This window comes from Miniopterus schreibersii (assembly GCF_964146895.1).
Source record: "Miniopterus schreibersii genome assembly, chromosome: 10".
Lineage (NCBI taxonomy): Eukaryota > Metazoa > Chordata > Mammalia > Chiroptera > Miniopteridae > Miniopterus > Miniopterus schreibersii.
In genome coordinates this window covers 22,807,709-22,824,309 of record NC_138110.1, presented here as the reverse complement: position 1 = coordinate 22,824,309, position 16,601 = coordinate 22,807,709, and the positions used below count along the sequence as shown (strand labels likewise).

At 46.7% G+C, this 16,601-nt stretch overlaps 1 protein-coding gene across 3 annotated transcripts in view; it reads right to left on the bottom strand.

Annotated features, from left to right (window-relative positions):
• The window catches only part of LOXHD1 (lipoxygenase homology PLAT domains 1), a gene marked incomplete at both ends in the record, with an annotated part of 135,828 nt that continues 119,227 nt past the window's right edge, over window positions 1-16,601 (bottom strand). For all 3 annotated transcript variants that reach the window (XM_081150176.1, XM_081150177.1, XM_081150178.1), the window contains 4 exons: window positions 1-481; window positions 5,528-5,686; window positions 7,024-7,156; window positions 11,135-11,305. In XM_081150176.1, coding sequence (XP_081006302.1) covers window positions 1-481; window positions 5,528-5,686; window positions 7,024-7,156; window positions 11,135-11,305 — 944 coding nt within the window. The remainder of the gene's footprint in view (window positions 482-5,527; window positions 5,687-7,023; window positions 7,157-11,134; window positions 11,306-16,601) is intronic.

The window sequence follows — 16,601 nt, the reverse complement described above, 5'->3', positions numbered from 1 at the left end:
TCAGACGGAAGGGAAGAGGTCTCTCCAGGTGAGCCCGTCTCCGCGCTTCTTGTCCAGCCACCTGCCGCAGCTGAAGATGGTGGCCACTCCGGAGCTGGTGTTGGTGACTTCCACCTTATCCACCAGCCAGCCCGAGTAGTGGCCGCTGCTGTCGTGTTCCACGCGCACCTTGCGCAGCTCGCCCAGGTCCAGCGTCTCCAGGAAGAAGTGGTCGGTGCTGCCCCGTTCAAAGAGGTTGCGCATCTTCTGCTTCAGCTCCCGCTTGCCCGTGTCCCCGTTTGACCCGAAGATGGTCACAAAGACATTGGCGTCGGTGCCTGCCCCTGGCTCGTAGCCTGTCGTCACAATGACCTCGTACTTGACCGGCACCAGGCTCTGGACCTTGCTGGCAAAGCTCTCGGTCGTCTTGGTGACTTCGAACACCTTGAAGTACTTCTTCTTCCTCTTGAGGGGGATCAGAGTGTCACAGTTGAAGAAGTACCTGGGGGCAGGAGGGGGTGGGGAAGCTCAGTGACACCAGCCAAGGCTCACACCCTTTCCCAGGACCCCTGGACATTCATAAATGATTCCTTCCCAGGTGATAGGATATGGGGGCTGGAAATGTCTTCATTAAAACATGAGGAGTAAGTCTTGTTTATCTTAACATTCACAGAGTGGCATCTCCATCCTTCCAGTTGCCTTTTTTAAAAAAATGTTTCCTCTTATTTTTACCCGACACTCCATATCTTATCCACCAGCCAATTCCAATATGTTGTTCTTTACAACAGAAGGAGAATCAGCTCTCCTGGAAAAGTGGGCAGTGTTTCAGTATCTGTCCTGCTGCCCCTTGGTCCAAGTCACCACTATCTGCCACCTGGAATATATCAGCCTTCCACCCAGTCTCCCTGCTTCTGTTGCCTATGGTCAGTTCTCTATGTAGCAGCCCAGTGACCCTGTGGAGATATAAGCCCAAGAATGTCATTCCTCTGCTCAGAACCCTTCAATGGCTTCCTAGGTTTCATAAAAATCGCCACCTTACAAAGGCCTGCAAGACCCTACTTGATTTCACCATCCTCCCAGTGTTTATCTTTCTGACCTGTCACCTGCCTTTCTCCTCTAAGCTCACTCCACACCAGCTATGCTGATCCCCTCTCTCCCTCAAAGGGACTGGTGAATGTTTTTACCCGATGTTGTCACCTTCAGAGGCAGCTGCAGGATTCAGAGTGACAATCCCAGCCAAAGCCAAGTGGAAACATGGCTATGGAATGTGCTCCCAAATTCCTCACACTTGGCTGAGTTGAACTGTGTGTGTGTGCACGTGTGTGTGTGTGTGTGTGTGTGTGTGTGTGTGTGTACACATGCTCATGGACTGCAGAGTGCAAGGGTTAAGAGAAAGTCCCCTACTGAAGAAGCCACCACAAGCAGAAGCAAGTTCAGGGCCAAGAGAAATAGTCTTGGACCAGAAAATCCCCTCCCTAACACCTCCCTAGCCCCATACCTCCCCAATTTTGGCAATGAGTCCAATAATTACCAGGGAGGAAGTCAGAGGGCACAGCAGAAAAACAGTGCATAGGATGTAAGGAGGCCTGCTGGAGTCTGCTTCAGCCCTGTTATCTGTGTGACCTTGGGCAAGTCACATCTCCCACCCAGACTTTGATTTTTCCCATTGGCAGAGGTTTGGATTAAACTGCTATGGTTTCTTCTGACTCCTAATTGCTACTTTGAACAGCTTTGTAAATAAACAATTCTGGCACTGGCTAATGAATTCAGGAATGCAGCCCTGAGAGGGCATGCCCAGGGTAGAAAATCAAACCCATTTTAGATGAAAATCCAGAACAGCAAAAACACTTGGTTTTCTGTAAACTTACTAAATGCCAGGGCTTTGCATTCTTGCATCTCATTAGCTCCCACAACAGCTCTGAGTTGCAGGCATCATCATCTCATTTCACAGATGGGGAAACTAAGGCTTGGAGAAGGGACGTCACTGCTCAAGGTGACCCAGAGCCGGGGCCCAGAGCCGGGGCCTAGAGCCAGCCTGCCCGGCTGCTGAAGAGCCAGCTATTTAAAGACCCTTCACAGGACATCCTTATTCTGTTTGGAGTTCTGTCCTCCCCCAATTTATCTTGATAAGTCTGGATTGTTGTTATGAAGCACACTTTCTTAGTGGGTGGGACACTTGCATTCTTTGTTTAAGGATTCTTTTACAGTGTATTTCTTTATGCATATGCTCACTAATATACATAATTCTATATAAATGCACAAATCATGTGATCATATGCATGTTTTTCTAAATTCACTCCATTTTGCTTGGCAGTAGCTCCTTTTTTCTCCCTCATTTCCACGTCAGCGTCCCATGGTCACCTCAGATAACCCGTCACAATTGCAGGTGGATCTTGCCGAATTCCCCTCCATTTCACCCAACCCTGCCCAGACCCACACCCATAGACACACGTGGGACGTCAGTGTCCCTTTACAAAACGGCATCATGCCATACACGTTTTCCCATCTTTTGCTTTTCTCACTCAACAGTCCTTCCTGGGACTTGCTCCAAGTCATCTGGTACATATTTAATTCATTATTTCTAATGGCTGAAAAATATTCCCTGGTGTAGCTATAAGGAGATGTTTTCTAATAGACATAATTATAAGATCACCAAGTCGTGGGACCTCAGGGCTTTGTGGAGTCAAACCTCTAGCTGGGGGAGGACATGCATCAGGTTGTTGCCGCTGGAAAGGAGGCGAAGGGCATCAGCAAGAGTTAAGGCAAACACAGAAACGAACACAAAAGAAACCGAATATATGAAAAAACACATAGAATATGATCACACTTCTGTGAACAGTGTGTACGTGAGATGTTAGAAAATGCCAGAGAGAATGAAGTTACCAAATGCTCACAGCGGTTGCCTCAGATGGTGGGGCTTTAGGGAATCTTTTACACTCTCTCTTTGTATTATTTGAATTTTTATAATGATTATGCAGTATATATATATATATATATATGATATTGGGATAGGACAATGAAGCTGTTTTGAGTCTTAAAGAAAGAAACACAAGCCTCTCTGTGTGTCCTTCCACCAAAATCCTAAGGATGTTAGTGACAGGCAAGAACAAACTGGTCAGAGAAGTAACACACATTGCTGCTGAGGAGCCAGAGCTGGGAAAGGTGGGAAGATGAAGATCTGAGATTATCGTGTCCATAAGAACTTGAGATTAAATTCATTTGCAGCTCATGGAAAGCCAAACATTACAGTTAATGTGGTGGTTGGGAAGGAACTATGGATGCATATACAGGGCTATGTAGTGGCTTTTATAATGGCAGAATGCCAGTACGTGCTAAAATGGTGACATGCCAATCGTCACAATGATTAAACGTGCCTGCAGTCCCCCTTCTGGATGGAGGTGATATTTCTGGGGGAGAGGTTGTCTTTCCCCAGAAACCATAGGCTTGAGACATACACAGGCAGTGGGTGAGAGTAGGACTTCTGAGAGCCTGCAGACTGGCACCCTGCTGTGTTTCCCCTACCTCTAGACTCTAGAGAGCATCAGATCGCCTCCCAGAAGGAGAGACTGAGGCACAGTGAGGTGATGGGCTATTGCCTGAGGCCACACAGCTTACCTATGGCAGCTCTAGTATCTAGGGGTCTGGACTCCCTGCACCCCCCTCCCTTTTTGGAAGAGCCCTGCCCTTAGGACATCCCTTGCTCCCCATCAGTCAACAAACTAACAAATGGACAAATGACAAAAGGCCACACTCTGGAAGGTGGAGGAAAAGAGGTTTCCCTGGGAGCGGCGGCTTCTTTCCACTGGATGAGAAATCCCACAGCTCAGCCCAGGACGGTGGGCTGGACCTCCGCTTCCCCTCCACCCGAGACCGGAAGGTGCGGCGGGTGCTGAGATCTTTGGCTGTCTCTTGTTCACAGCCAACATTGTCCATTTAAAGCTAACTCAAGGGATGACCACTTTATTTTATTATTGTATCATCTAGCAGTGTTTTGTTTGGTTTATTTTGGGGGTTTGCGGAGGAGCAGTATCAACAACCATGTTCCCTGTGGCTGGGAGACAGTAACCGGTTGCAGAAGATGCTTTGACCTGACCCTGGCTTGCTGGGTGAGTCACTGACTCTTCTAAGACCTCTGTGTCCCAGCTCTCAAGTCCTCACCTGTGTTGCTCCAAGCAGCCATGCTTAGTGACTCCTACAGGATCTCTTATACCCCAGCTGGTCCTCCTCTAACAGAGCAACAAATAGCAATGCAGCCCCAGAAGGAAGCAGCTATAGTCTGAATTGTGTCCCCTTCAAACTCACATATTGAAGCCCTAACTCCAATGTAATGGTATTTGCAGATGGGGCCTTTGGAAGATATTAGACTTAGATGAGATCATGAGGGTGGGGACCCCAAGATGGAATTAGCGCCCTTAAAAGAAGAGAATGAGACACCAGAGCTCTCTCTCTTTCTCTGCCAAGTGAGGATGCAGCAAGCCAGGAAGAGAGGCCTCATCAGAACCCAAACCATGCTGGCAACCTGGCCTTGGACTTCCAATCTCCAGACTGTGATAAAAAAATATCTGTTGTTTGAACTACCTGGTCCTAAGTACTTTGTTATGGCAGCCTGAGCTGGCTAAGAGAAAAGTCCCAAAGTCAGAACCCTTTCCTGCCCAGTTCCCAAAGGGGGGCCAGTTCCAGGGGTCTGCAGGCTTCAGGTTGAGCATGGACAGACTGCATTGAGATGCTTGGGCTCCTGAAGGCTGGAGCCTGCAGCTGAGGGCCCTGCCTGGGTAAGGCAGACCTGCACCTGGCTGCTGCTTCTGTCTAGTGTGCTTATCGTAAAAGGTGTGGCCATGGGCAGGGCCAGCCCCAAAAGTCTACACAAAGGTCTTGAGGGATCAGCAGCAGTTTTGGGGGAGTGTCCCAGCATGAGTTGTGACCTTGGCTCTCACTCACTCCTCAGGCTCACCCTCCTTGAGGCAAGCATTGCCCTTAGCTTCCCCTTCCTCCTCCCCTGGTTCCTTTGCAGTATATTTCCTGCCTTCCAGAACCTCAGGCTCTTTCTGGTCTCCAACTGGTTACCAAGTGGTTTTAATTAGACAAACTGATAACTGTGGATGGTTACCCAGGTAACTAAGACTCTTAATCCTCCAAAAATGCCTGAATCCCCAGGAAGGCCCTGGGGAAATGCAAAGCTCCTTATTTAGGGTCTTCAGAGGCAGGTGGGCCCTGACATTACCCCAGCTGTCCCTGTCCCTACCCTGCCCACATAGATGGCAGCCTTTCACTATGACCATGGAAGCAGCAGGCTTCAAAACTGTATTTCTTTGTCATTACACAGTGATGGGAGGGGAGGAGAGGGAAAGTCTCTGCTGTCTGGCACTGTCTGACTTGCTCGGTGTTCTCCAAAGAGTCCATGGAATAAAAGGCCTATGGTTCAGATAGCTCCAGACCGGTACGCCTGCCTGACACTCCTCATAGGGGACACCTCCCTGCACTATGCTGTCTTGCCCATGGTCCAGCCTCAGTCTCCTGCTGGGAGAGAGGGCCGGGGGCACATACTTACACATTGCCGTACTCCATCTCCGTGATGGTGATGGTCTTGACATGCCAGACCAGCTCTCTCTTGGGGATGAACCGTTCCTCCCTGGCAAGGTGGCCCACACAGATGGCAGCAAGGTCCCCCAAGTAGACACTGTCAAACTCAAATGTGTCTGTGGTCCCCCTGCAGGACATAAAGATGTGGCCAGTGAAAGCTACCCATGCCCACAGAAGGAAGGAAGCAATTATTGAGTACCTACTGTGTTCCAGGCTTTGGTCTGAGGAATAGGGAAAGAATAGCAAGCAAGAGCTCACATCAGGCCTCCTTCCTTGAGGGGTTCAGACTCGTTTGGGAGAAGACAATTGTCACCATTAAAAAGCCCTGCCTACTGCCTGGTCCCAGTGGATGGTAACAACGCAAGGAGTTGAGAGGCGGGTGAGGCCCTGGACCCTGGATGAGGGGGTGGTGGGATGAGAGAGGGAGGGAAGAGTCCTCCGACGTGGACCCGACTTGGCAAAGCCATGGGATGGGAAGAGTGGGATGGGGAGGTGCAGACACTTCTTGGGGGAGTGCTGGCTTGGCTGGAGGTTGGGTTCAGTGAGGGAAATGCAATGGGAAGGAGGTGGGGTGCAGCAGTCTGTGGTCTGTAAGTGCCAATCAAAGGAGTTCATACTTCACCCTGACATAGAGGGAGTTTAAATAAGAGTAGAGTGGGTTATGGAAGGGAGAAACTTTATTTAAGTGATTTTGGAGAGAGTGGGGAGATGATGTGGGCATCTGAGCAGCTCAGAGGAGGCTCCGATATAGGGGAGGAGGTGAGATTTTCCAGGGTGTGTCTGCCAACCGGGAGTGGTGACTAGAGGCCCCTTTACACAAGACTCAATTTTGAGTTTCCTATAAAGAATCTTAGAGGCTCTCTTCCCTTCTTCTTTCTCACTAGAACTTAATTCTATGTTGTCTTCTATGATTCTTTTGCAATTTTATGGGTGGATGTCTTTCTTTTCAACTGGACTGTGAGTTCCTTGTCTGGGTGGACATGGGACAGAAGATGTCTGCAGTGATTCTAGGTCTTGCTGCATAGTGAGGTCTCTTTAATCAGTCAATTAATTAATTGTTGCTGTAGCTTTCCATTAACTTTTAAAAAATGGAACTATATTTTATATATAGCATTGTGTAAATTTAAGGTGTACAACACGTTAAATTCACAACATATATTGTACTATGATTGCCATTGCAGTGATAATTAGCACCTCAATCACATTACGGAATTATCATTTGTGTGTGTGTGTGTGGCTGGAATAACTAAGTTCTAGTCTCTTATGGTGAGCTCTCTTTAAATGGCAGTCCCCTCCTAGCTTTCCCTTTATAAATCTCCTGTTTTGTTCCCTAGGAGCTCCCATGGAGTCAGCGCACAGTAGGTACTCAATAAGCACCTGCAGTTTAAGCCCATTAATATGCTTATGTTCCCACTGTTGGGGTTGATCCTCCCAGCCCACCCACCCCCATTCCCCTTTTCCTACTTCCTAAAGGCCCGCTGTCTAGAAGAATTTTCCACGAGAAACTCTTTGGATCGGTTCTTCCTGCCCTCCAGGATGAGCCAGACGTTCTCCCTGGTTTCGCCTCCGTTGCCTGTTTCTATGACGATCTCGTAGGCTGCAGTGGAGAAGGTGGGAGAGGGTCAGCGGAGCGGAAGCAGCACCCACCATCAGGGCAGGAGTTTGAGGGCTGCTCCCTCCAAGTCTTACGTTTGATCTTAGACCAAACCTGGCGTGGGAGGGGGCAGGTTAAAATGGTCGCAATTGAGGCATTATAAATAGAACCTGCCCTGATTGGGGGCTAGAATGATGTTCCCTTTTATTTATAGTAGCAGCCTCTTTGCCTGAGGAACATGGTAGCTGCTGGGAATGAAGCAACAGCCACAGCTGCCTCCAGGAAGCAGGTTTCCAGAGACGCTGGGGGGCCTGGCTCTCCAGGAAGATGACCCCCTGAGATGCAAAGCAAGATCATAGGCAAAGAATAGCGAGCTCCGGACGCATGAGTGTGGCTCAAGTGGCAGGACAAGAGAGCGGGGAGAAGACCGCCCTTGACATCTTGCCTGTGCTCTGGGCATGGCATCTGCAGAGGGAGATGGACAAGCAATCCAGAATATGCTGAGAGGAGCCAATGCCATGTCGTGTGAGCAGCTGCTGAATAAGCAGGTGTTTGTCCTGCAGGGCACGTGATGCTGTGGAGGAGTGGCAGGGCGAGGACAGCTGGGCTTCTAGAGGGCATGTGGCACTTACTACGCCTGATCACCTTCCCCACCTCATGTTGTCAGGACCGTTCTCTACTCTGGGAGCTCCTGCCATGTGGTTTGGATGGGGCTGAGAGTCCTCGCCTGGCCAATCAGAATCTTCCTCTGGGGGACACTCTCTTCCCTTCCATGGAGGCTGTTGAGCTAGAAGGCTGTGGGGCTGGGGTGGCCAGCAAGCCATCTTCCCACGATGTGGAGAAAGAAACAGTTGTGAGGGGAAAAGGAGGACAGAGGCACTGAAAACCACTGACAACACTGAAATCGCTCAGCCTCTCGACAGCCAAGTCTAAGCCAGCTCCACCTCAGACTTCCAAGTTCTGGGAACCAGTACACACCCATTTTGCTGGAGCCAGCTTAGTGCTGGGGTTCAGACACGTACAACCAAGAGTCCTAGCCTCTCCTGAAGTTTTCTGCTTGACCTCATTGGAACTGCCAAAGGATGGAAGCGTCAAGAACATGAATATGAAGACTTGTTTTCTAACAGCTGCTTGGTAAAGCAGTGACATCTCCATCCCTGGGGAGCAGGCCATCAGCTGGACTGTATTTGGGCTGATGACAGGCCTACATGGCTTCAAGAGAGGGGGAATAGAAAATGGGGAGCTGTAAAGAGGGAAGCATGGGCCCTGGTGGAGGACGTCTCAATGAGAGAGACCTTTATGTCCTCCCAGGTGTGTGTGAATGTCCGTGTGTATGCATGCATGTACGTGTGCGCATGTGTGTGCGTGCACAAAGGAGCATGTGATCCTACTGTCCAGGCCTTACCCTCTACCAATTACAGTAGAATCTCTAGGGGTAGGACCTAGACGTCAGTATTATTTCAAGACTGCCACTGGTTTTCAGCTTCAGCTGCACATTAGAATCAAGTGCAGTGACACCTGCTTGCAGAGGGCCGGAAGCAGCTTCCAGAACTGCTAACAAGCATCAGAGGTAGAGGCAGGAAATAGGGGGATAAGTGGACTGGGGCAATCCATCAGTCTGGAGTGCCAGCCAGGCTCAACCTGACAAGACTCCCTGTGGTGGTTCACAGTCCTGGGCTGGGACTCAGGTCACCTGGGTCCTGCTGGCTACCAATGGGCCTTGGGTATGTCATTTCACCTCTCTGGCTTTTTTGTTTTCCTTACCCATGAGAAAGAGGTGTGCCCTGGCTCATGGGGAGGGAGTGGGGCTTGAGGACCTAATGGGAAACAGGGGTGTGGGGCGCTTCCCACATACGAAACTCTGTTCAAGTGGGAGAGGGTGTTTGTTTTCACAAGCTGGGTGCCCAGAGGTGCCCCCTGGGTCACAGACACCGAATGTAAGTGCTACAGGGCAGGGTCTCTGTTTTATTCATTAATGTGTTCCCAGAACTCAGAATAAGCTGTGGCACTTAGTAGGTGCTCAATAAGTATTTGCCAAATGGTTAAATAAAGGTAGCTGAGGGTTGGCTGTTTGGCTCTAGCTGCATCCTTGGTTCTCCTAGGATGAACTTCCATCTGAGGACAAAGAGGTGGCTGTCTGTCCTCTGATGGGCAGTGTAAGAGGGTGCCACTATGCCCTCTGCAGGCTCCTTGTAAAGACAGACTGATCCGGTGTTTCCTGGGCTCTGGCCCCTGCTCTCCCATCTCCAGTTCATATGCATCCTTCTAGAACTAACACACATGCGGCCTACCCTTTGCAATCTCCCTGCCAACCCAAATCCCGCAGGTCTTAGCAGCTGTTAGGCAGGAAATCTGTGAGGCAGACTCAGTGATTATGCTCCAAGCCTCACAAATCTCTCCTCCCCTGAACGCCAATAGCCTGAGGAGCCTCTGTTGCTCATCTGGGCACTGCGTAAGGGGCTTAAGTGTTCCTATTGCATAAGGGGCTTAAGTTTCTCCTTCTAACAAGATTGTGAGGCTCTAAGGAGAAGGAGTGCACCTTCTTCTGTTCACTGAGTACTAACTAACTGCACACCTGTTAAGTCCCAAAGCCTACAGAGCTGCAGAGGGCTGCAGACACGAGTGATTCTGTCCTTGACTTCTAGGAGCTTACAGTTGAGCAGAGAGACTAACACATGTACAAAGGTTGATACAAATCAGCTAGGGGTCACAAAGCAGTGTGCATTACTGTAGCAGCTAAATTAAAACCGGGCACCCAGTAACTCCTCAGTACATGCAATTACAGCAGCTGGGAGTCCACCCTCTAAATTAGTGCAGGAATCTTCATACAGATAACTTGACAAATGGGTGCTTGGCCCTCGTTTGAATGCTCCCAGGGACATCAGTGCTCAGTACCTCTCAAAGAAGTTAATTTCGTCATTTGGTAGTTTAGATGGCGTGGCAGAGATGGGTAGGTGGCTTTTCACCAAAGATCCATGTTTCCTTCAGCAGTGTAGTGTTTGCTAGGAAGGGCTGTCCAGCCAGGGACTACATTTCCCAGGTGCCCTTGCATCGAGGTGGAACCACATGACTAGTTCTCGCAGCACAAAGTAAGTCCCTGTGCTAGAGAAGGTAAGGGAGTAAGCTTTCTCTTTTCCCTTCTACAAGAAATATGGGAGCCAGGTGTTGAAAATTGCAGAGACACAGATGAAAAGAGCTTGGGTCCCTGAATCACAGTGTGGAAGACTTCCTGCCAAACGCCAACACCAGACTGTTACACGAGTGAGAAATAAATTTTGTTGTGGTAAGCCACTGAGATTTAGGGTTTATCTCTTACTACAGCTAGTGTTATGTTAATAACTAAGGTTGGAAAATAGTTTCTTTACACTGGGCTCTGCCTTTGATAAGCCTTCTTTGCTCTGTTGGACCCAGACACTGGCATTTGTATTGAAGAAACACCTCCCTACTCCCTGATGGTCACCCACCTTATGGAGCAATTACTCTTTCCCTTTAAATATCCTTTGAGGAAAGCACCAAAGAGAAAGTGGCTGATGAAGATGTTGGCTCCCCCCACACATTCTGTTTCCAAGGAGGCTCGATTTGGCAGCTGTTACCACAGGCATCAATTGGATGGAGTCCATGATATAAAAATAAACCAGAGAGAGCTTCACACCAAACTTCCCAGCTCAGCCCTCAGGACAGGGTGAACTTGTCTCCGGTGGATTTTGCTCCTACTTAATTAGTCCCTGAGATTCAGGGCCATGATCTGGTACCAGTATCTTGGCTGCTCTGGGTTTTATCAAGCAACACTTCGGGGTTTACTTATGTACTTTCCCACCAGTATTCCCTTCATTGGGCATCTGATTCCCCTCTAGCTGTAACAGTCTCTTCTTTAGATTTGTCAACATCATTTCCCACCTCCCTCCTAAGCTAATTCTCATTTAGCTGAAGATTCAGCCCAGGCATCACAGCAAGGCTGAGCCCACCGGTTTCCCCACGTACTGGTCTCCTCCAGCTCATCATGGATCTCATTGTTGGCACAGGCAAAGTCTCGAACTGTCTGTCCGTCTCCCTCACTCTTGGAGAGCCAGCAGTCACATTGGAAGCGGAAAGTCTCATCACGAGAGTTATCCTTAACATCAACATAACTCAGGTGCCATCCTGGAAATATTCCTGTGGGAAAGAGATTGCAAGGAAATGAATGTGCTCCCCTTCCCTCTCAGACTTCCACTCCCCCAGCCCTCTCTGGCTGCTTGATCCTGGATAAGTTCTTTGTCTTCTCTGGGCCTTGGTCTCCTTTTTGATGAAATTAGGGTTGGGTTAGATGATCTCTGAGGGCTCCTGTAGCCCAGAGAATATAATTCTCCTGAAAAAAAATCCTTAACTTGGGGTTCATGAACCCTTAGAGGATTTGTGTATGGGATTTAAGCAGTTTATGGGTACTGAGAAATTGTGCTATAATTAATTATACAGGGACATTTTACCAGGACTAGGGCTCATTGCTTTCTCAGATTTACAATGGGGTCTCTGACCCAAGAAATAGACCTTTTGGAGTTCATAAAGTTGAAGGATAAATCCTATGACTCCTTGACACCAGTATCCACCTTGCTCACACCCATTATCCTTATAGAATCAGTTCAGGCATCACCTCCTCCAGTAAGCCTTCCTGAACATTCCCCATTGCCTACTCAGCCTGCATCAGGTGTCCTCCTTGCTCCCACAGCATCCTGAAGCTGCCTTGGCCATTCCCTGACCACCTTGTTTACATGTGCCTCTTTCCCCAGATCATGAGCTTTTGAGGGCAGGGACCAGGTCTTACTTGTTTTTGTTTCCCCAACCCCCAGCATAGCAACTGGCACGTAGTATTTGCTGAATGAGTGTTGAATAAATATGTTATGATTTTGAGAACATTTGCTGTTTGACAATCACAGGAGGGGTCATAAGCTGCTATTTCTTTAGGGTGTGTTGCTAAACCTGACACATATTGCCCTAATATCAAGTAATCAGGTGCTTCCACTATAATTGGCAGGGATTTCTTTAGAAGTGTTCCCCTCAAATTATAGCCATCACGTATGAATCAATGTGCATTTGCTCTGTGCGCCGCATGCTGTGTGCACCACGCACTGGTTCAGTTACTCTCAACCCTTCAATGTCCTTGAGAACTCAAAAAGCCAAAGGGCCACACATAGGGAGAAATCCCAGTGGTGTGACAGGTTATGATGATGATTATTTCTGAGGTCCTTCACATTTCTATGAATTTATATTAGTGAAGAGAAAACATATAAATTCATTTTGTGGTTAAAAAAATTCTTCATTTCAGGAGAGTATTCATTTCAGAGGAAGCAAGAAGAGCAAGATGAATTAGAAAATAAACACTCTTGTGTTATAATTTGTTCAGTATTATAAGAGCTCTCTGTATAACTAGAATTAAAGGGAAGGATTAATCATTTATCTTGATTTTCCTCTATGAACTATATTTCACAGTAATCAAATAGCCCAAGAGACTTTTTTTTTTTTTTAACAGAATTCTAGCTGATAAGTGGATAAGAAGTGATAATTAGAAAATCACCATTTGTGACCCTAATAGATCATCACTGGATGAAGCCATTAGATGAAGACTTATGGGGGAACTTCACAATGGAGCAATCAGGCTGACAGTCCCTGGATACACTACTCCATGTGAGTATCAATAGGAGTGGGACTGCTCTGGTGTAATATGAAGTACACAGGTCCAATTTTAAAGTACTTCTGATACCACCTATGAAGTATACTTTCCAAAGAAAGTTGAACCTGAATCTAATCAAACCTTGAGAGCTGGCTTCCAGGTTGTAGAAAATATGGGGAATAAAGAGGCGGCAGCATTAGGAAGAAGCAAACAGGTCCAGAATGTGGAAATTCCACAGCTCACTGGACCCAATTCCTTCAACAAGTTAATGGCATAGAAAAATAAAGGGAGTAGGCACTGCTCTGCATTAAAAGAGATAAGGAGACATAACAACTAATGTATTGTGTGGACCTTGTTTGCATAATGATTCAGGTAAAACCAAAAGTACAAAGGCATTTTTATGTTATTAAGAAAATTTGTATATAGGATGAAAATTGGATCACACACACACACACACACACACACACACACACACACTGTTAAGTGTAAAAATGGCACAGTGATTTCATAAGAAAATGTCCATTTTAAAAAGAGAAACATGGTAATTAGGTTTGGGATAAAATGACATGAGGTTTAGAATTTGATTTTATATCTTCCAGCAACCAGAAAGAAACTAAGAAAGTAAAGTAAAAAGGCAAGTATGACAAATCATAACTGTTGAATCTATGTGATGAGTATGTGGAAGTTCATTATAATATTCCCTTCACTTCTGTACATGTTTAAAATGTTTTAATAAAAAAAGAACCAATATTGGATAAACAAAAAAAGATTAAAAGGTAGATTCAGGGAAAGAGAGATTGCTATGCTATTAAGTTAACTAAGCATTTGTAACCTGACTTACACAGTAATTTTTCAGGATCCATAACTTTCTTGTGTGTGGAAAACTCTGAAACAAAATATAGTTGTCCTCATAAATTTCTAGGCAAGGGAAGCATAATGTAGCTTGAATATTTTAAACTAAATATGAAAAAATGTGGCATAGAGAGCACTTAAGGACATGTTTAGCTGTCTTAGCTTATATTAACATTTAAACTTCCATCCCTGGAGGAGAAAGTTACTGTAAAGAGGAAGTTAGGCACAGAACTTGGGCTTCCTGTTCCTCTCCTGATGCTAATATCCCAACCACCTGGGTTCAATGAGGATACCGAAATGTTCCTTTCCCTGCCAATGACATGGTTCTGCTTTCAGATCCAAAGTCTGGCTGAACCGGAGGAGGACTGTTTCTCTGCCTACAAAGGGAAGAGATAATATCAATGACTCAGAATTTCTTTAAGTCAAAGGGCCATTACGAGGCCAAGGCAATCCCATAGTCTTGGCCTTTCCAAGGGAGGGATCAAGGTCTTTGAAGAGCCTGGCAACTAAAGAACTGTGTGCAGCTGTCCATGGTGCTGAACCACCTCTTTCCATCAGGGTTTTGACAGTGATGAGATAAAAGGAATTGTTGGTTTTTTGGTTTTTTTTTTTTTGCATAGAAGAAAAATACATCAAGAAAACTGAGAAAGTCTAGATATGCACACAGTCAGTGTCAGAGACTGACACCAGCATTAGAGGACCTAGTCAGGGCCCTGAAGTTCATGGCCAGGAACTCAATTTTTGAAAGTCCTAAGGCACAAGGAAAAACTCAGTCTGGAGAAATGTAGGTTCCCTGTGACTGAGTCATAAAAAGACAGGAATGGATCTGAGGGACTGAAACAGGGATATAAATAAATTCTATTAAAACTATATCAAGTCCCTACTATATCACAGCAGTGTGGTAGATATTAGGGAAAGAACAATGAGGAAGACAATGGGACTCGAGAAGATGATAGTCAGATAAAGGAGACAGAATAAGCATGTAGTTACAAATATGATGACTGTTCTGGGAGGGGTTCTGGTTAGGTAAGGAAATAGGAAGAACTTTCAGTGAGGAGGTGAGGACTCAGAGTTTGCTAATCACAAACAGGGAGATGTAATCACTGCAGGGTGCATGGTGGGAGTTGGATGAGGTCCAAGTGGCTGGAATTATATGACAAGTCCAGAGCTATGACAGAAACTAGTCTATGATGATTTTAGGTCTAGATTCTTATGATTTTTTTCTGTGTAGAGGAATATAGTTGGCTTTTGAGCCCCAATTAACTGTCTGCAGGACTACGGAGGCCCCAGCTGCAAAAATTAAAGCAATGAGTTTATCACTTTGAGAATATAATTCTGGATCACCTGGCCTCACTGGACTTTAAGCTGCTGCAGCTAACCCTGCTGACATCAGGCTCTCTGATGGGACTGCATTCTGATTTGGTGTGTTTTATCCTGGACAAGTGGCCTTGAATACTTTTCTATCCAGCAGCAAATTCTGAGGCAGATTCTTTCTGCATGGCCCTCTGCCCTCAAGGGTACTAATATCTTGTTGGTGTGTGTTGGTAGCCCAGCAGAGGATTGGAAGCCCATGGGTACAATGTGCTTCTTTCTGATTTTGGCAGGGGCACAATCCCTGGGAATATACTCCTACACAATGGTTTGCCTTTGGTGAGGACACTGCAACAGGAGACTGTTTGCAATGGATATTAGGGTTGGCAGACCCCCTCCCACCCCACCATTAATCTGATCCTTTAAATCCTTTTCATAAGGCTTATGGTGACACACACAATGGGGCTCGGTAGTTTTACTGAGCCACTGGCAGCCTATTTAAATACTGAAGTGATTGTCTTGACTGATCCATTTGTTGAGTGTCATGGGCAGAGGCTCATCCTGAGCTTGTGAGCTATCTGCAGCAGAAGATGGTCTTAATGACTATGACCCTTGTTATTGCATCAGACTCTCAACCACCACCCAACCTGCTATTAGTCCTAAGACAATGGATGGTGAGAGGGTGGGAAAAAATTCAGGGTTCTTGTTTTGTTACCTTCTTGGGAAAAAGGAGAGATTGATTAGGGATATTTTGAGAATGTTCTGCAAGTACTTTTTCCCCCCGTAGACTCATAATGACATCCAAATAGACAGGGGAGGAAGAAGCACCCCCATCCACTACACCCTTTTCTACATAAGACACCTCCATACACGGTTATAACAATCCTATATGGGGACACAGTGAACAGAGGTAGAAGAATCTGCACTCATCTCCTCATCTTTTTTGACCCACTGGCACAGTGACTGGGTGAGGGTGTAGAATGGCATGGCAGGATGGACTGGCACACAGCATGGTGAACCAGGACGGGCATCAGACCTGCCATCAGAAGACCTGGGTTTGTCTTGGCTGTGTCCCTCTCTTTTCTTTCTTTCTTTTTTTTAAGTTCTTTGGTTAATCTCTCCCCCTCCACCAACCCGCCCTCCTCCATCCCTCTGAGATTCCTCAGTCTGATCCATGCTTCCATGTCATTGAATCATTTCTGTTAATCAGTTTATTAAGTTCTTTAGATTCCATATATAAGGGAGATCATGTGATGTTTGTCTTTCTCTGCCTGGCTTATTTCACTTAGCATAATACTCTCCAGGTCCATCCATGCTGTCCCAAAGGGTACGAGATCCTTCTTCTTTACAGCTGTGTAGTATTCCATGGTGTAAATGTCCCACAGCTTTTATCCACTCAGCTACTGATGGGCACTTGGGCTGTGTCCAGATCTTAGCTATTGTAAACTGTGCTGCTGTGAACATCGGGGTGCATATATTCTTTCTGCTTAGTGTTTCAGGATTCTTAGGATATATTCTTAGAAGTGGAAGCACTGGGTCAAAAGGCAGCTCCATTTTTAATTTTTTGAGGAACCTCCATACTGTTTTCCATAGTGGTTGCACCAGTCTGCATTTCCACCAGCAGTGTACTAGGGTTCCCCT